General features: G+C 44.6%; 1 protein-coding gene across 2 annotated transcripts in view; it reads left to right on the plus strand.

Moving 5' to 3' along the window:
• P2RX6 (purinergic receptor P2X 6) overlaps window positions 1-20,266 on the plus strand; it is a 152,539-nt gene that overhangs the window by 124,074 nt on the left and 8,199 nt on the right. For both annotated transcript variants that reach the window (XM_077291781.1, XM_077291790.1), the window contains 3 exons: window positions 137-230; window positions 314-379; window positions 3,732-3,809. In XM_077291781.1, the coding sequence (XP_077147896.1) occupies window positions 137-230; window positions 314-379; window positions 3,732-3,809 (238 nt within the window). The remainder of the gene's footprint in view (window positions 1-136; window positions 231-313; window positions 380-3,731; window positions 3,810-20,266) is intronic.

Raw genomic sequence — 20,266 nt, forward strand, 5'->3', positions numbered from 1 at the left:
TTCATCACGGGTTTTTCTTCCAATACCAAAAAGGATTGTTTGGCCGGCAGATAGATGAGGGGAAAAGAAAGAAGGGGAAGCGATGCTTATCTAAAAATGATCAGAGAAGACAATTTTATGTTTTATTACCTTGTAGAACGGCAACTTATTATTGGGATCGAGAGAATCAAGAATATAGAGATCTCTTAAAGCTCTATGGGATCCGCTTTGAAATATCTGTGACAGGAGAGGTTTGTGTTTGCATCTTAATTAAATATTAGTAAGTCTTGACCTTATATTTCAACTTTAATGATATTTTGGCTTCTATATTTAGGCAAGAAAATTTAGTATAATTCCAACAGTCATAAGACTTGGAACTGGATGCGCCTTCTTGGGAGCAGTGAGTAATTACATTGACTATATCACACTGCATGCTTTCAAAGAACCTGAAAAATGTATCTACAGTATGAATTTTTACAACCTTCATCTGTTATACAATCATGTACAATGATGACGCATGGCTCCAATGGAAGCTTTGTGTAAATACAATAGTATGAAATTATAGTATTAATGAAAAATTTTAAAACTTCTTAATATGCCCTCAACTTAAAGAGTAACTGAACTTTAATTTTTTACATAATTTTCTAAAATTATGAAAGTTTGCAAATCACTTTATATGGACATTTGTCTTCATTTCTGTAAAAAAAAATGCAAATCCCTGTCTTTGCCTAGTCTATTTGCCTGCCTTCCTCTGCATTGATGTGAGAACGTACTCCTTTGGAGTGCTGGTGCTGTCAGTGAAAGGGTAGCTCAGCATCTGTGTCTCACTAAGGCCGGTTTCACACGTCAGTGCCTCCGATAGGTGTAGTGACAGTTTTCTCACATACTGTAGACACTGACACACATAGACCCATTCAAATGAATGGGTCTATGCAGACATAGACCCATTCAAATGAATGGGTCTATGCAGATGTCAGCGTGTGTCCATGCGCAAAACACGCAGACATGTCAGTTTTTATTGGGACACACGGCCCGCCAAACGTCCCTCACACATGCACACGGAGAACAGTGTACACTGTCCTACGTGCGCACGAATGGCCGTGAGGGAAGCAGCGCTACTGTAAGCCGCTGTTCCCCTGCTTGTGCTACTGAAGCTGGCTTTCATCCATTGTCCCCTGCTGTGGCGGCGAGCAGCACGAGCAGGGGACAAAGAATGAAAGAAAAACAGGCGTGGGGTCCCCCCTATATTTTACAACCAACCTGGCAAAACTCACAGGTGTGGGCTGCTATTCTCAGGCTGGTAAGGGGCCATGGATATGGCCCCCCCAGCCTAAAAAAAAAGCAGCCCGCAGCTGCACAGAAAAGGTGCATCTATTAGATGCGCCAATTCTGGAGCTTTGCCCGGTTCTTCCCACTGCCCTGTAGAGGTGGCATATGGGGTAATGAGGGGTTAATGTCACCTTCCTATTGTAAGGTGACATTAAGACGGCTTAGTAATGGAGAGGCATCAATAAGACACCTATCCATTACTAATCCTACAGTTTTTAAAGGGTTAATAAAACACACAGTAAGAAAAAAGTATTTTAATGAAATAAAACAATATACACAGTTTTTCCATCTTTATTCTTATGCCAATCCAAGCGAAGCCATCGATCTCCAGTAATAAATCATAAAATAAAAAACCAACAATATACCCATACCTGTCCGCCGTACAGTCAAGTCCCACGCCGTAATCTATATCTAGGGGAATTTACAGTTTACAACCGGGAGCGCTGGTAATGCGACCGCTCCGGCTGTAAATGACTGGGGAATGAATGTAACGCTGGGAGCAGAGCTTTGGTGAATAGCGGTGATGTCAGGGCAGTGGGAAGTACTGGGCAAAGCTCCAGAATTGGCATATCTAATAGATGCGCCTTTTCTGGGCAGCTGCGGGCTGCTTTTTTTTTAGGCTGGGGGCCCATATCCATGGCCCTTTACCAGCCTGAGAATAGCAGCCCACACCTGTGAGTTTTGCTGGGTTGGTTGTAAAATATAGGGGGGACCCCACGTCGTTTTTTCTTTCATTCATTCTCCAGAGCAGGGGAGAAGGGATGACAGCCAGCTTCAGCAATACACGCAGGGGGACAGCGCTTATATGGCACCCCAGGAGTTCGGGTGCCACAGTGATGCTGCCTTCCTCTCGGGGAGGGTAGTGCCATTCCTGGAGACAAATGGGATCCCTTTGGCAGGTAAATCCTACACACAACATATTCTAACTCCAGGCCAGAAGGGGGAGCTCAGAACCCTGTTTTAGGAGAACTTCCCTGTTTTCCAACCTGGTCTGGAGGAGGAGTTAGTTCAGTCTGGAGCAGACAGTGACGGGAGAGGCGTGATTAGGAGCTTAGGGAGGCTGCAATTAGGCCTCCTGTGAGCCTGAGTGCGGAAACCGGGCAGTGGGAGCCCGAGGTTGTGGATAACTACAGGGTCCACAGCAGAGCCGGGGGCAGAGGACTATATGTAAATTGCCCATTCAACACCTGAGATACAGCAGCAGTTAGAGCCTGGAGTCACCGTGTCAGAGACCCCAAGAGAAGAGCTCAAGCTGCCCACCGTGCAGACACTGTCCCAGGACAGAAGAGAGAAAGGAGTACCTTGCCAGTGAACTACTGGTAGCAAGGGACAAGAAAACGAGCGCATATAGGAAGACTCCCAACCTGACCTGCCAAGGGAGATTACCACTTGTTTTGAGGCTGCCTGGACTACTTCTGCACCTGTTGCCGGTACCCTGGACTGAGGCCTGTTACCATCAGTAAACCAGGTAAAGACTGCAACCATGTGTCATCCGTTATTTATCGGCAACCCACCATCCCTGCCATACACCATGGGAGCCCTGGGGACCCCGCTTCACCTGTGGGAAGCGTCACCATCTTGCTGCAACACCATCACCCCAGAGGTCCCTTTTAAGCAGCGTCAGTCACCTCTGACCGAGAACCACAGGTGGCGTCATGAATAGACTTTATTACCAAATTCCTTTTAAAGACTTTCCCCTTTTAATTAAGTCCCAGGGCCACGGACCGGGTCGCAGCCACCGTGACATCCCCTTTAAGACCGGACCCGGTACCGAGTATCCCCATTGCCCTGGTGGGTGACACACTTACTGCAGCGCTGCTTCCCGGCAGCCGTCTGTGTGGTCCTGATGCGACACACGGTTTCCGCACGTGTGCCACAAGGATGTGACACACGGACACGGATATCTCCAGTACCGTGTTTACCGGTACTGGAAATATCAGGACATGTGAAACCGGCCTATCTCTGGAGATAAGCTGCTGCAGGAGATTGTTGTGATTGGGTCACATGTTCAGTATTTGGTCAGTATGTTACATCAGTATTTGTAAGCCAAAACCAGGAGTGGGTGATTCTGATAGCAATGCTCCTGAAGGGAGACAGATAGACTGGGGAAAAGGAGTTTTGAAGTCACTTACATAATTAAGGAATCAAGACAAATCCCCTAATAAAGTGATTTGCAAAGTGTAATACATTTCCATGGTGGACAAAATTATAATTCAGAATTAAACTTTGCTTACTCTGTAAATAAACTGCTTTGGACTTGAATTGTCTTATTTTGAATTACATTGTATATTATGCTGCAGCTTCATTAGAATTGATCCAGTTTGAACCAGTGAGTTTATGGGTCAGCAAAGTGGCTCTTAATTTTTTAGCATTTGTAGAATCTTCATTAATATTGTAGAATAATTATTATATTCTTGTTGTAGATTACACTTCTTTGTGACCTGATTCTCCTATATTTGAACACCAAATCAGATTTCTATTGGAATTACAAGTATGAACAGGTAGGTTAAAGGTTAAAGGGGTTGTCCGGTCTTAACTATCCCTGTGTTACTCATTAAAAATTTTCACCGTAACCAGGTTCCTCGTATCATGTTCTAAGGCTATGTTCACATTTGCGTTGTGCGCCGCAGCATCGGCGACGCAACGCAAACAAAAACGCAGCAAAACGCATGCACAACGCTGCGTTTTGCGACGCATGCGTCCTTTTTTTGGTTGATTTTGGACGCAGCAAAAATGCAACTTGCTGCATCCTCTGCGCCCGGACGCGTGCGCCGCAGTGACGCATGCGTCGCAAAACGCAAGTGCAACGCATGTCCATGCGCCCCCATGTTAAATATAGGGGCACATGACGCATGCGGCGACGCTGCGGCGCCCGACGCTGCGGCGCAGACCGCAAATGTGAACGTAGACTAACAGTGCTTTATGCATTTAATAGCCCTTTATGTCTGTACTTTTACATATTTTGGCTGAAAACTGGTTCATGCAGCATTACATGAACAACCGATATCTTACACTATGGATGGTCAGAACATTGAAAGCAATTGTTACCATCCACCTTTCGTGTTTCCCCTATTTTCTCATAGATTGTAAGCTTGCGAGCAGGGCCCTCATTCATCTTGCTATCTGTGGATTTATGTGATTATTGTTATGCTGTATTGTTTTTTATTGTCCGTGCAGGTCCCCTCTAAAATTTAAAATGCTGCGGAATATGTCGTCGCTATAAAAATCTAATTATTATTATTATTATATACCAACAAAATGGAATACAGACCACGGAATACCCTATGAGTTAGCAATATAATAAAAATAAAATTTTGAGCAATTTTTTTGAGGCTTATATAGCAACGAAATGTACCCCAGACCACGGAATAGTCTATGGGTGATCAATATAATAACGATAACATTTTGAGCATGTTTTTTGAGGGGTTTATACCAACAACATGTATCAAAGAAGATGCAATACCACATGGGATATAGTACACAGTGTATAATGCAGCCCCATATAGTACACAATATAATGCACTCCTCATAGTCCTTGATAAAGTATAATGTGGCCCCATAAAGTATAATGCCGCCCCCATAGAGTATAAAGCAGCCCCCAAAGAGTATAATGCAACCCCATAGAGTATAAAGCAGCCCCATAGAATATAATGCAGCCTCAAATAGTATAATGCATACCCCATATTACGACAGTATTATGGCCACTATGTACTCACTGATTTTTCAAACACACAAACAAAAAAATATATTCACCGCTGCTCTGGTGTCTGTAGAGCATCTACTCCGCTGCTCAACTGCTTGACACGGCGTGGTGCATGATGAAGTGACATCATCGTGCCTGCTGAGTTAGAAGCAGAGGGGAATAATGGGACAGGGAGTGTCACCTAACTCTCTCTCCTCCATAATTGATTTCAACTGTATCAATATTTAGGATGCTGATATAGTTGAATGGGCAATGCAGGGGGGGCAGAGCCGGTTCTTGCACTGGGCCCCCCTGACTCACGGGTCCCATAACGGACATTGGCTGGGGGCCCCCTGAGTGAGAAGGAGCAGGAAGGTGTGCAGGAACTTCTGTAGGAGGTGGGGGAAAATCTGATACAAATAGAGCCAGCAATGATCGGCGTTGGGAGCACATGCGCCGTGCCAGGGTGTGACTCGGCCCCAGCCTCTACAATGTTCACCCAGTATGCCATCAGGGAAATGTAGCATCCCTGGCCACGTGTTGGTCGTTAAGTCTACAATGCCAGTAAGTGCGCTGGTAAGGGTCTGGGTGATGTTCCTGGGCACAAGCTTGTACAAGGCAGGGATGTCACACTGGGAGAAAAAGTGGGAGCTGTTGAGTACCAAGGGACGGCTTGAGTTGGCGGAAATCCTCTGGCAACATTTCCACGGTAAGCAGCTTGGAAATGTGCCCATTTAGCATTTGGGCCTGTGGGTGGCTGAGAACTTTCTTTTTCTTTCCAAGGTCTAGGGTAGGGACTGCTGAACGCTGGGCTGGGACAAGGATTTGGAAGTGCCCGATGATGGTAAATCAAAATGTGCAGGGCAGGAGGCATCTGCGCCAGTGTTTTGAACAGGGGATTGGGAAGCACTTATCAAAAGGGAAGAGGCAGTGGCGTCACCCTATGGCATCAATTGTGTACGGAGGCGTCCTGCCCACCGAGTCAGGTGCTTAGATAGCATGTGCCTAATCATGCGGGTGGTGGTTAGGTTCTTAGTGGTCAGGCTCCTGCTGATCTTTGCATGGCACAGGTTGCAAATGCCCATTTTGTTTGTTTCAGAACTCTTTAAAAAAGTCCCAGACTGGGGAACACCTAACTCTTTGACAGAAAAATTCAGGACTGTCAGTGCCCTGCAGAACAGTTGCCTGCCTTCTCAAGCCACTGCCTCTTCCTGTCTGTTTTGATGCTGCCGATTCCTCCTCCTCAGCGCTGCTGGCCTCACTCTGCATATGTCTCATCATATTCCTCCACCTTATCGCAAATTTGCCATTCCCCACTGTCATTTTCTTGTGCCTGTAGCTGCTCTAAGTTTTGTGCATCATTAACCCCTTAGTGACAGAGCCAATTTGGTACTTAATGACCAAGACAATTTTTACAATTCTGACCACTGTCACTTTATGAGGTTATAATTCTGCTGATTCTGAGACTGTTTTTTCGTGACATATTGTACTTTGTTAGTGGTAACATTTCTTCGATATTACTTGCGTTTATTTATTTAAAAAAACGGAAATATGGCGAAAATTTTGAAAATTTTGCAATTTTCAAACTTTGAAGTTTTATGCCCTTACATCAGAGAGATATGTCACACAAATTGGTCAATAAATAACATTTCCCACATGTCTACTTTACATCAGCACAATTTTGGAAACAATTGTTTTTTTTATTAGAGAATTATAAGTGTTAAAAGTTGACCAGCGATTTCTTATTTTTACAACAAAATTTACAAAACCATTTTTTTTAGGGACCACCTCACATTTGAAGTCATTTTTAGGGGTCTATATGGCAGAAAATACCCAAAAGTGACACCATTCTAAAAACTGCACCCCTCAAGGTGCGCAAAACCACATTCAAGAACTTTGGTAACCCTTCAGTTGCTTCACAGGAACTGAAGCAATGTGAAAGGAAAAAATGAACATTTAACTTTTTTTCACAAACATTTTACTTCTGAACCAATTTTTTTAATTTTCATAAGTGTAATAAGAGAAAATAAAATAAAAATTATCTTTTCGCCCCCAATTTTTTATTTTCCCAAGGGTAGCAAGAGAAATTGGACCCCAAAAGTTGTTGTGCAATTTGTCCTGAGTATGTCTATACCCCGTATGTGGGGGTGAACCACTTTTTGGGTGCACAGTAGAGCTCAGAAGGGAAGGAGCGCCATTTGACTTTTTCAACGCAGAATTGGCTGGAATTGAGATCGGATGCCATGTTGCGTTTGGAGAGCCCCTGATGTGCCTAAACAGTGGAAACCCCCGACAAGTGACACCATTTTGGAAACTAGACCCCCTAAGGAACTTATCTAGGTGTGTGGTGAACACTTTGAACCCCCAAGTGCTTCACACAAGTTTAAAACGTAGAGCCGTAGAAATTAAAAATCATATTTTTTTCACAAAAATTATCTTTTCGCCCCCAATTTTTTTTCCCAAGGGTAGCAAGAGAAATTGGACCCCAAAAGTTGTTGTGCAATTTGTTCTGAGTATGTCGATACCCCATATGTGGGGGTAAACCTCTGTTTGGGTGCACTGCGAAGCTCGGAAGGGAAGGAGCGCCGTTTGACTTTGTATTCTCTTAATTGTGAGAGCGGACGCCATTTTGGGTTTGTAGACCAGCAGAAACCCCCCACAACTGACCCCATTTTGGAAACTACATCCCTCAAAGATTTTAATCAGGGGTACCGTATTTTCCGGCGTATAAGACGACTTTTTAACCCCTAAAAATTGTCCCAAAAGTCGGGGGTCGTCTTATACGTCGGGGACGGGTGCACAGAGCGATCCTGGATGGTTCCCAGGGTCTGAAGGAGAGGAGACTCTCCTTCAGGCCCTGGGATCCATATTCATGTAAAAAATAAAGAATAAAAATAAAAAATATGGATGTACTCACCCCTCCGATGGACCCTGGCTCTCAGCGGTGCAAGCGTCTGCCTCCGTTCCTAAGAATGCAGTGAGTGAAGGACCTTCGATGATGTCGCGGTCACATGAGCGTTCGCGTGAGCGGTCACGTGACTTCCAGACCCTGGGAACCACACGCTGTATAAGATGACTGGGCGTATAAGATGACCCCCGTCTTATACGGCGGGTATATCCCAAATTCCATATTTTATATGGAAAAGTTGGGGATCGTCTTATACGCCCAGTCGTCTTATACACCAGAAAATACGGTATATTGAGCAATTTGAACCCACATGTAAGACACAGAATTTGATAACATTAGGTCGTATTGAAAAAATTCATTTTTTCACAAAAATCTTGTTTTAGACCTGAATTTCTCACTTTTTTTCAGGAATAACACCAAAAAGTGGACCCCACATTTCGTTACCCACTTTATTGTGAGCGCAGCGATATCCCATATGTAGTCAAAAAATTCTGTTTGGACAAATGGCAGAGGTCGGACAGAAAGGGGCACAGTGTGAGAAATTTGGCTTTATTTGAAATAGATTGTTATACTGGCAGAGCCTGTATGGTTTAAGAGCAACAGAAATCCCCCATAAATGTCTTTTTTATAAATTGTACCCTCTAATCTATTTATCTAGAGAGGTAGTGAGTAGTTTGATGCCACCATTTTTTATGCAGTTGATGCAACACAAGCTTGAAAATTTACAATTTGCATTTTTCACTGTCTCTTTTATGATTCTTTTTTGTATGTTCTGAGGAACAAACCTCAAATGTTATTTCACTAGTTTTTAAGTGTTCAGAAATATATCTAATATGGCACCAACGTGAGCACTGGACACACGGCTGTGCCTATAATAGATGGCACACCATTTGGTCTTTAGGGTGAAATTGAAGATCCAGGACCCATTCAAAGCTTCTAGAGACATTGAGCAAACAAGAAAATCCTTCCAGGAATTATTACTCAGAGAGGGAGGCATGCTCCTAAAAACACATTGGCTGATTATAAAAAAATTGGTCTTGCTAACCAAACAGTTGTCCCGCATTTGCGTATATTGTAGCAGGAAGAATAAACTGTACTGGAATGAAGGGCAAAATGTGGAGGAAAATGCAGCCAACTATGTGGCAAAGCTGAGTTTGTTCCAAAGATGAAAGGACACAGCAGGGCTAGAATGGCAGACATTTTCAGAGACTGGTCGTACAACATCCGTTTAGCTCCAACAATCCCTATATGAGAGACGAATGTGCCAATAGACGTGGTATACCATAGCAAGCTCCCGCCCACCAAGGTCAGAACTGCTATATGCACAAAACAACCAGTTCTCTATAGAAAGTATTGTCTGGTACCAGAGGTTCGGCAAGAACCATAAAGTAAAGCCCATAGTTTATAAGTACAGAACTTCCTCATTTTTAGAAATCCTCTAATAAAATGATCATGCACGTATCATCAACATAAATATAAGTAATATAAATGGAAGCCAAAGTTTTGTGCAGCAAGACAGTTGTAAAAACAGTCATAGTTAGATAAATGGTCAAAAATGTTTGTGAGTAATCAAGTCCTAGAATTCATTTTCAGATGATCTGACTTTTCAAGATCATTTGTGGGGTCCACATTCTAACGCGTATTGACATGGGTACGTGGACGAGAATTTGTTGGAATAGTAGTTTGGTATGGGATTGATCAAGTCCTAGAATTTTCAGATGACCTGACTTTTCAAGATCATTTGTGGGGTTCACATTCTAACGCGTATTGACATGGAAACCTAAGAAGACAGCACTACAAGAACCAAGTAAAAATAACATAAATCTTTATTAAATAGCCAATAAAAACATCATACCGATATCAAAAGGGAATACAAGAGATGATAATGATCACCAAACAAAGACAGTGTGGATACCAACAGGTAGATGGTACATCAAAGCCTCATATTAACTACATAAAGTACAAGTGCGTTATGTAATACAGTACCTTGGAACATATCAGCCCCTAATAGTGCATAGGTATATAAATAAATAAGAAGCATAAGTGCAAAAAGATATATCACCTAATCATGCATAGCGGGACCAATAGTCAGATGGAAAGAGGAGTGAATAAACGAATAGTTAACCGGTCATATTACCTGAGGGAAAAACCACACTGCCGCGAACCCCAACGCGCATTTCGGCGCGGTGCCTTCTTCCGGGGGTGTGGCGTAATAAGAACGTATGAGATATTTAAGCATGGTGTCAACCAATCACAGAGCCCCTACTGGAATGCCGCATAACTGCATGAAACCCGCGCATGCGCACATAATGGCGTGCTATGACATGGCAGCAAAGAAGAGACCAATAAGGTCTCATCTACCAAACGATTAAAACCCAGCCGCGCATGCGCAATTAAGCTAAATAACACCCGGGCAACGGCAGGATTGTGGCCAGGCCGCGCGTGCGCAATTGGTCTAAACGTAACCCAGGTAGCGGTGAAGGCGTCAGAAGAGGAGGACGCAGGGACCAACCAGGTCACGCCCACCGGTAAGGCGCGAGCCGGAAAGAAAAAAAAGTATTGTCTGGTACCAGAGGTTCGGCAAGAACCATAAAGTAAAGCCCATAGTGTATAAGTACAGAACTTCCTCATTTTTAGAAATCCTCCAATAAAATGATCATGCACGTATCATCAACATAAATATAAGTAATATAAATGGAAGCCAAAGTTTTGTGCAGCAAGACAGTTGTAAAAACTTTCATAGTTAGATAAATGGTCAAAAATGTTTGTGAGTAATCAAGTCCTAGAATTCATTTTCAGATGATCTGACTTTTCAAGATCATTTGTGGGGTCCACATTCTAACGCGTATTAACATGGGTACGTGGGCAAGAATTTGTTGGAATAGTAGTTTGGTATGGGATTGATCAAGTCCTAGAATTTTCAGATGACCTGACTTTTCAAGATCATTTGTGGGGTTCACATTCTAACGCGTATTGACGTGGGCACGTGGACTAGAATTTGTTGGGATAGTAGTCTGGTATGGGATTGATCAAGTTCTGGAATTAATTGTGAAATGGGGTAAAATGGGATCTACTAATTAAAATATTCTTTAGCAATTGTTCCAAATTGTTCTACTGGGGCCACTAAGCAGAAAATAAAAATTATTGAAAAAACCCCCAAACTAATTGTAGGTGGTGTGGTAGGTGTCAAAACATGGGGAGATACAAAGGCCTGGTTACTATGGGCATGTGGGGCAATAGAATCGGGAATCACTTCGTCTGCCATGCTTTCTGCAAACTCGGCATCTTTTTTGACGATACCTTTGGGTGGGAGTGACAGGGACAGGGTGAGGAAAATGGCGCTCTGCAAGTCTCCGGGAATCCTCAAAGTCGAAGGCTTCCCCCGATGCCATTGACTCAAATATGAGGCCCTCTCCAATTTTTTCCTGAAATTGCAGGAACGTAAGTGGTCCTTGAGACTTTTTATACAGGACAAAGCTGTTGTATGTGGCAGTTTGAATAAGGTAGATTGCCACCTTTTTGTACCAGGCCCTGGTCTTCCTCTTGACCAGGTATGGTTGCAGAACCTGGTCTGACAAGTCTACGCCACCCATATATTTGTTATAGTCTGTGACGCAGACCGGTTTTTCCTTGTCCCTAGTGGCACTCCTCTCTCTGACCGCCACAGTGGTGTCCGCATGCAGTGTGGTAAGCATGTAAACGTCCTTCATGTCTTTCCACTTCACTACAAGAAGTTGGTCACTTGCAAGTGAGAATGACGCCCCGCTCTCCAAACGTCTGGAGACCAACTGTGATGGAAACCCCACTCTGTTTTTCCTGACTGTCCCACAGGCCCCTGTATTTGCAGCATGGATGGATTTATATAGGGGGATGCTCGTGTAGTAGTTGTCAGTATACATGTGGTACCCTTGATGGAGAAAGGGCGTCATTAGCTCCCAGACAATTTTGCCTAGGATACCAATTGTCTGGGGGCAGTTTGGGGGGTTTATTTGGCGGTCCCTACCTTCATAAATCAGGAAGGTGGAAGTGTACCCTGATGAGATCTAGCAAGTTTTGTATAATTATATGCCGTATTTGGCTCACTTGGAGGGAATAAATTGGCGGAATGATAGACGGCCCTTGTAGCTCATCAAGGACTCGTCGACTACCACATTTTTCTCTGGGGTATAGGAATTTAAAAATGAAGTTTTTAGGAGGGAAATTAGGGGTCTCAATTTATTTAGCCGATCGTAGTTGGGGTCAGTTCTTGGGGGGGCTTGGGAATTGTCACTGAAGTGGAGGAATCTCATCAGGGCTTCGTAACGGACTCGGAACATGACTGCTGCAAATACAGGGGTGCTGTGGACAGCTTTTGTTGCCCAGTAAGAGCGGAGTGTGTTTTTTTTTTACTAAACCCATATTCAGGGTGAGGCCTAAGAATGTTTTTATTTCGGGGACATTTGTGGGGATCCAGGAACGGGAATGAAATGCAGTGGGTTTTTGGGAAATATATTGTCGGGCATATAGATTTGTTTGGTGGACAATTAATTGCAGGACTTCGGGGCTAATGAAAATTTGGAAAAAAATCAATGCTTGTAAAATTGGCGACATCTACTCTTATTCCAGGGACTGCAGAAAAAGGGAGAATTTGAGGGGAAAATGAGGTGTCATTATACCACAGCGGTGGGGGCACTGCGGTACTTTGTCCTGCCTCTGAAGCTTCAGCAGTGACAACTGACTTCGCTACCATCGGGCTGGGGGATCCCGTGGAGGAAGAGTCGTCGTTACTGTCTGAAAGCTGCTCAGCTTCAGAGGCAGATTCTGTTTCACTGCCGGAGCAAAGCAGGCTGTAAGCTTGCTCTGCGCTGAAAGTTCTGCTGGCCATTTTATTTATTTCCTCTGCTAACCCTAACCCTAATATGTGTAACCCTAACCCTAATATGTGTAACCCTAACCCTACAAAATTATTTGAAAAAATTATTAGAAATTTTTTTATAAAAAAATGTGTTTTTTTTGTCACTGACAGGGCAGCACTTCAACTGAAGTCTCTCTCTTCTCTCCCAGAACAACTACAAGGAGAAAAGAGAGAGGTACAGCCCAAGTGCTGTTATGTTTATCAAATATTAGGGGTTTTGATCACTGTGATAGGATCTATTACAGTAATCAAAACCCAGCAGCCAATGAGAAAATTCTCACTGGGTGCCGGCTGGCAGATTTTGGCAGGTGCACTGCTCATGCGCCCGCCATTTTCTTTCTGCCGAGGAGAAGAAGGTGGGCCGGGGACCGGGGGACAGCCTTTATGGTGACAAAGGTACCGTCGGGGGCTCGGGGACCCTATTTCTCTCCCCTCAGATGTGATCGCACATCAGAGGGGAGAGAAAATGCAAAACAAACTTTTTTTTTTTCGATATATGTTATATGGGGCGATCACAACCCCGGGGGTCTGTAGAAACCCCTGGGATTGCGATCACCCCGGGGGTCGGTAAAAACCGACCCCAATCTGGCTCCAAATCCTGGACATTTCTTGGCGGGCGCATCTGCACATGCGCCTGCCATTTTCTTTCTGCCTGAGGAGACAGAGGGGGGCCGGGGACTGGGGGACAGCTTTTCCGGTACATAAGGTACCATGGGGGGCTCAGGGGACCCTATTTCTCTCCACTCTGATGTGCAATCACATCAGAGGAGAGAGAAATTAAATGCAAAACCGAAATTTTATTTTTTTTTTTGCGGTTGCCGGTAAACGGTTAATTACCGGCGATCGCAAAACCGGGTTCGGTAAAAACCGACCCGAATCATGTTCTCTGGGGTCTCGGCTACCCCTGGCAGCCGAGACCCCGGAGAAAATCAGACTCTGGGGGGCGCTACACACTTTTTCCACAACGCCGTTATTTAACGGCGCTGTGGTTTAAGTACCCTTAATGACCGCCATTAAAAGGCGTATCGGCGGTCGTTAAGTGGTTAAACAACATGCTGTTGTGTCCCACTTGGAACATGCAGGTTGAGAACATCATCTCAAGAAGAGAGGAGGCACTGGAACAAGACCAGCTGCGTACATCGGACCAGACTGCCCAGCAGGTGAGTATATTAAAACCTATTTTTTTTACTTTACAGGGCTTCATATATAGAGCATTCCAGAACACTGTCACGTGGGGCTCAAAGGTGTTGGTCATAGGTTATAGGGGAATAGCCTCCACATAAGTTCTCTATCTACAGTATGAGCTGTCACATAGCCCCTTATATACACTGTGAGCCCAACATGTTCTCCTATATACATATACTAGCTGAAGAGCCCGGCATTGCCTGGGCATAGTAAATATCTGTGGTTAGTTATAGCACCTCACTTCTCTTATTTTCCCATCACGCCTCTCATTTAGCACCTCACTTCTCTCATTTTCCCATCACGCCTCTCATTTTCCTCACATCTTTCATTTTCCCCCTCACATCTCTCATTTTCTCCCTCAACTCTCATTTTCCCCTCACTCCTCTTATTTTCCCCCTCCTCTCATTCCCCCTCACTCCTCTCATTCCCCCCTAACACTTGTCATTTCGACCTCACATCTGTCATTTTCTGATCACTCCACTATTTTCCCTCATTCCTCTCATTTTGCACTCACACCTTTTCATTTTCACCTCACACCTCTCATTTTCACCTCACACCTCTCATTTTCCCCTCGGTATATACATGTTTGTCATCTCCCTTATATATAGTATACACCTGTATGTCATCTCCTGTATATAGTATATACCTGTATGTCATCTCCCCTGTATATAGTATATACCTGTATGTCATCTCCCCTATATATAGTACACTCCCTGACAGAAGTTATGTCGCTTATCCATGTTATGTAAATAAAAGCTTATAACCTGACATTAAATTCATCCATTGGTTGTATAAATTATTCTTTTGAAAACTGAAACCCTCCAAAATGTAGTTTAGGTTAAGAAAATAAATTGGTATCAATGCAGAAATATTGATCAGTAAATGGACACAGAATGGTCAGATTTTGGCAAGACAAAAGTTTTGTCGCCCACAGAAAGTAATGTGATATTCAAACAAATAATTAACTTAAAATACAAATATATGTTGCACAACATTGGTGAATGAAGTTGTGGTGCTATTAGAGTCATATTTAATATTTTGTGTGACTTCCATGAGCTTGAAGGACTGCATCCATGCGGTTCAACAATGAGTCACACAATTTATTAATGAAGTCATCAGGAATAGCAAAGAATGCAGTCTTACATGCCTCCCAGAGTTCATCTAGATTCTTTGGTTTTGTCTTCCAAGCTTCCTCTTTCATCCTACCCCAAACATGCTCAATGATGTTCATGTCTGGTGACTGGGCTGGCCAGTCCTTGAGCACCTTGATCTTTTTTTGCCTGGAGGAACTTTGTTGTAGAGATGGATGTATGAGATGGAGCACCATCCTGCTGCAGAATTTGACCCCTTTTATGATTTGGAATATAATAGGTAGCTAATACTTCTTGATATTTAAGGCTATTGATATTGCCTTCCACCTTGCAAATGTTTCGCACACCCCATACTAAATGTAACCCCAGACCATGATCTTTCCACCACCAAATTTAACTGTTTTCTGGGTGCATTTTGGATCCATACAGGCTCCAGTAGGTCTCCTGCAGTATTTGCGGCGGCTGTGGTGTAATTCTACTGAAGATTCATCAGAGAAATCCACCTTCTGCCACTTTTCCAGCATCCATCTGTTTAGCAGGCTGTGGGACTTTGCAAATGCCACACGGTTTTTTATTTGCCTTTTGTTTAGTGCTGGCTTTTGGTTACTGATTTGACCATGGAGGCCATTTCAAGACAGAATCCTACAAACTGTTCTAGTTGACACAGGGACTTGAGGTGACCAGGCCTGTTGGAGCTCTGCTGCATTGGAAGAGGGGCTTGCTTTGGATTTTCTAACCAACAAACGTTCTTCCTGAGCAGTTGTCTTGCGGGGTCTGCCAGACCTGGGCTTGTCAAACACATCTCCAGTCTCTTCAAATCTTTTTTTAATTCTTTGTACTTTTTGTTGAGACACTTTAAAGGTGCCAGCCACCTCTGCAGTGGATCTGGTCTTCAGCCTCTTGATAATCCAGGCGTGGGTCACAGGGTGAATTTTTGGCATCTTGTCAGAGCTCAAGTTGCAGTTCAAGTGAAGGTCTGGGGTGCTGGGTTTCTTTTTATATACACACACACTAATTAACCGATCATTTACAGAGCACAGGTGAGGATGTAAACTAGGATTGGGTGCATTATATGACCAGGCGACAAAACTTTTGTCTTGCCAAAATCTGACCATTCTGTGTCCATTAACTGATCAATATTTCTGCATTGATGCCAATTTATTTTTTTAACCTAAACCACATTTCGGAGGGTTTCAGCTTTCAAAAGAATAATTTATACAACCAATGGATGAATTTAACGTCAGGTTATAAGCTTTTATTTACATAACATAGATAAGCGACATAACTTCTGTCAGGGAGTATATGTACCTGCTGTATGTCATCTCCTCCTGTATATACCTGTGTGTCATCTCCTCTTTTATATAGTATATACCTGTATGTCATCTCCTCCTGTATATAGTATATACCTGTATGTCATCTCCTTCTGTATATAGTATATACCTGTGTGTCATCTCTTATATATAGTATATACCTGTATGTCATCTCCTTCTGTATGTAGTATATACCTGTAAGTCATCTCCTCCTGTGTATAGTATATACCTGTGTGTCATCTCCTCCTGTGTATAGTATATACCTGTATGTCATCTCCTCCTGTATATAGTATATACCTGTAAGTCATCTCCTCCTGTATATAATAGTATATACCTGTGTGTCATCTCCTCCTGTATATAGTATATACCTGTGTGTCATCTCCTCTTATATATAGTATATACCTGTGTGTCATCTCCTCCTGTATATAGTATATACCTGTGTGTCATCTCCTCTTATATATAGTATATACCTGTATGTCATCTCCTCCTGTATATAGTATATACCTGTGTGTCATCTCCTCCTGTATATGTGTATGTCATCTCCTCCTGTATTAGACCTCGTTCACACGTTATTTGGTCAGTATTTTTACCTCAGTATTTATAAGCTAAATTGGCAGCCTGATAAATCCCTAGCCAACAGGAAGCCCTCCCCCCTGGCAGTATATATTAGCTCACACATACACATAATAGACAGGTCATGTGACTGACAGCTGCCGTATTTCCTATATGGTACATTTGTTGCTCTTGTAGTTTGTCTGCTTATTAATCAGATTTTTAGTTTTGAAGGATAATACCAGACTTGTGTGTGTTTTAGTTCGAGTTTCATGTGTCAAGTTGTGTGTGTTGAGTTGCGTGTAGCGACATGCATGTAGCGACTTTTGTGAGATGAGTTTTGTGTGGCGACATGCGTGTAGCAACTTTTTGTGTGTCGAGTTGCATGTGACAGGTTAGTGTAGCAAGTTGTGTGCAGCAAGTTTTGCGCATGGCGAGTTTTGCGCGTGGTGAGTTTTATGTGTGGTTCATTTTGAGTAGGTGCAAGTTTTGTGTGAGGCAACTTTTGCATGTGTTGCAACTTTTGTGCATGTGGCAATTTTTCCACGTGTGCAAGTTTTGCGTGTGGCGAGTTTTCCATGAGGTGAGTTTTGCACGTGTGGCGAGTTTTGCGTGAGCCTAGTTTTGCATGTAGTGAGTTTTGAGTAGCGACTTTTGTGTTTTGACTTTTTTATGTGGCGAGGTTGGTGTATGTGTGGTGAAATGTGTGCTGAGGGTCGTGTATGTGTTCAAGCATGTGGTAATGTGTGTCGCATTTTGTGTGTGTGTGTTCATATCCCCGTGTGTGGTGAGTATCCCATGTCGGGGCCCCTCCTTAGCAACTGTACGGTATATACTCTTTGGCGCCATCGCTCTCACTCTTTAAGTCCCCCTTGTTCACATCTGGCAGCTGTCAATTTGCCTCCAACACTTTTCCTTTCACTTTTTCCCCATTATGTAGATGGGGCAAAATTGTTTGGAGAATTGGAACGCGCAGGGTTAAAATTTCACCTCACAACATAGCCTATGACACTCTTGGGGTCCAGACGTGTGACTGTGCAAAATTTTGTGGCTGTAGCTGCGACGGTGCAGATGCCAATCCCGGACATACACACACACATTCAGCTTTATATATTAGATAATATAGTAATTACTTTATGTAATCCTATTTGTAATGTTGTAATGTTTGAAATGCTGTTTGTAACGCTGGTGTAATACCATAATTTCCCTCGGGATCAATAAAGTGTATCGTATCGTACCATATACAGTATGAGCCCCTATATACAGTATGAGCCCTCGCATAATCCCTTATATACAGTATGAGTCCCCACATAGCCCTCTAGACACAGTACGAGCCTCCACATAGCCTCTCTATGTACACTATAGCTCTGATGCTGGGACTGGGAGGAAATTAACTTTATTCCATCTGGCAGTCTCACTCTTTCAGTCATTTCAGCCAGCGTGGGTTCAGTCATCACTCTGTGTATAGGGAGAGGTGGCTGTGACCGTGCCCCCTGCACTGACTGACAGCTAACTATTAGTGATGAGCGAATATACTCGTTACTCGAGATTTCTCGAGCATGCTCGGGTGTCATCTGAGTATTTTTTAGTGCTGGGAGATTTAGTTTTTATTGCCGCAGCTGAATGATTTACATCTGTTAGCCATAAGTACATGTGGGGGTTGCCTGGTTGCTAGGGAATCCCCACATGTACTTATGCTGGCTAACAGATGTAAATCATTCAGCTGCGGCAATAAAAACTAAATCTCCCAGCACTAAAAAATACTCAGATGACACCCGAGCGTGCTCGAGAAATCTCGAGTAACGAGTATATTCGCTCATCACTACTAACTATGCATTAGAACCTGCTGTCAGTCAGTGAACACATGACTGAAAGAGTGAGACTGTCGGATGGAATAAAGTTAATTTCCTCCCAGCATCAGAGCACCCCGTATATACAGGGTGCAGTATATACAGGTACTATATACAGTGTGCAGTATATACGGGCAGGGCCGGCCTTTGCCCTGTGCGACCTGTGCGGCCGCACAGGGCGCCAAGGCTCGTTAGCATACAAGGGGCGCATTTGAGCTCAGCAGATTAATGTCACATTACATCACAATGTAGACGCTGCGGCTTAATGGCCTGAGGGCGCCCGCACCTCTTGTGGCGCCCCCCGCCGCGCCATTTGCGCTATCTGTATCTGCTGCTCGCCTGCTCCTGCCCAGTGCCGCCCGCCCGGCGCCCGCCCTGTCGCTCGGCTCTCTGCGTGTGACGTAATGTCACACGCGCAAGCCGTTCTCCCCGCTGGGCAGGGACAGCACGCAGAGGAACTTTAGTTCCGCCTTCTGCTGTCCCCGGCGGGAGAGAACGGCTGCACAGCGTGTGACATGATTACGCCACACGTCCCCGCTCGTGCCCCGCCGCTCCCTTCCCGGCACTGAAGAGCAGAGCAGAGGTGGACCTGAGGAGCCAACTGTTACTCAGCCAAGCAAAGCGTGAGTAATAACCACCTCACATGGCCTCCACTATGCTGGCGGTCGCCCCGGGGGGGGGGGTTGGGGTGCAGCTTGCTTTTTTGCAGTGTGCGTGTGGGGGGTGGGGGGTGGGGTTGGGGTGCAGCCTTATTCTTTGGTGTGTGTGTGTGTGTGGGGGGGTTGGGGTGCAGCCTTATTTTTTGCAGTGTGTGTGTGTGGGGGGGGGCGGGGGGGGGTTGGGGTGCTGCTTTATTTTGCAAACGTATTATGTGTGTGGGGGGGGCGGGGGGTTGGGGTGCAGCTTTATTTTGGAAACGTATTATGTGTGTGGGGGGGGGGCGGGGGGGGGGTTGGGGTGCAGCTTTATTTTGGAAACGTATTATGTGTTGCCGCAAGCAAGGGGCCCATCCGCAAGCATGGTCGCTGTGACTGGGTCCGGACACTGTGGCTGGGCACCATTGCTGTGACCCTTTTGCTGTGGGGCCCATTGTGTGGCTGGGCCCTGTTGCTGTGGCTGGGCACTGTGCTTGTGGTGGGGCCTAGCCACAGCAATGGGGCCCAGCAGCAAGCACGGGGCCCAACAGCAGCAATGGGGCCCAGCCACAAAAAAAGGGGACCAGCCGCAAGAAAAGGGCCCAGCGACAGCAATGGGGCCCAGCCACAAGCACGGTCACTGTGACTGGGTCCGGACACTGTGGCTGGGCACCATTGCTGTGACCCTTTTGCTGTGGGGCCCATTGTGTGGCTGGGCACTGTGCTTGTGGCAAAAATAAAAAAAAAGGACACACCATGGATGCGGGCGGGCGGCACTGGGCCCCCCCAAGCCTGGGTGCTTCCGCATCCGTCGCATCTATGGTGTGTACGCCACTGCATATGGCTCTAGG

Source organism: Ranitomeya variabilis, chromosome 1 (assembly GCF_051348905.1).
Source record: "Ranitomeya variabilis isolate aRanVar5 chromosome 1, aRanVar5.hap1, whole genome shotgun sequence".
NCBI lineage: Eukaryota > Metazoa > Chordata > Amphibia > Anura > Dendrobatidae > Ranitomeya > Ranitomeya variabilis.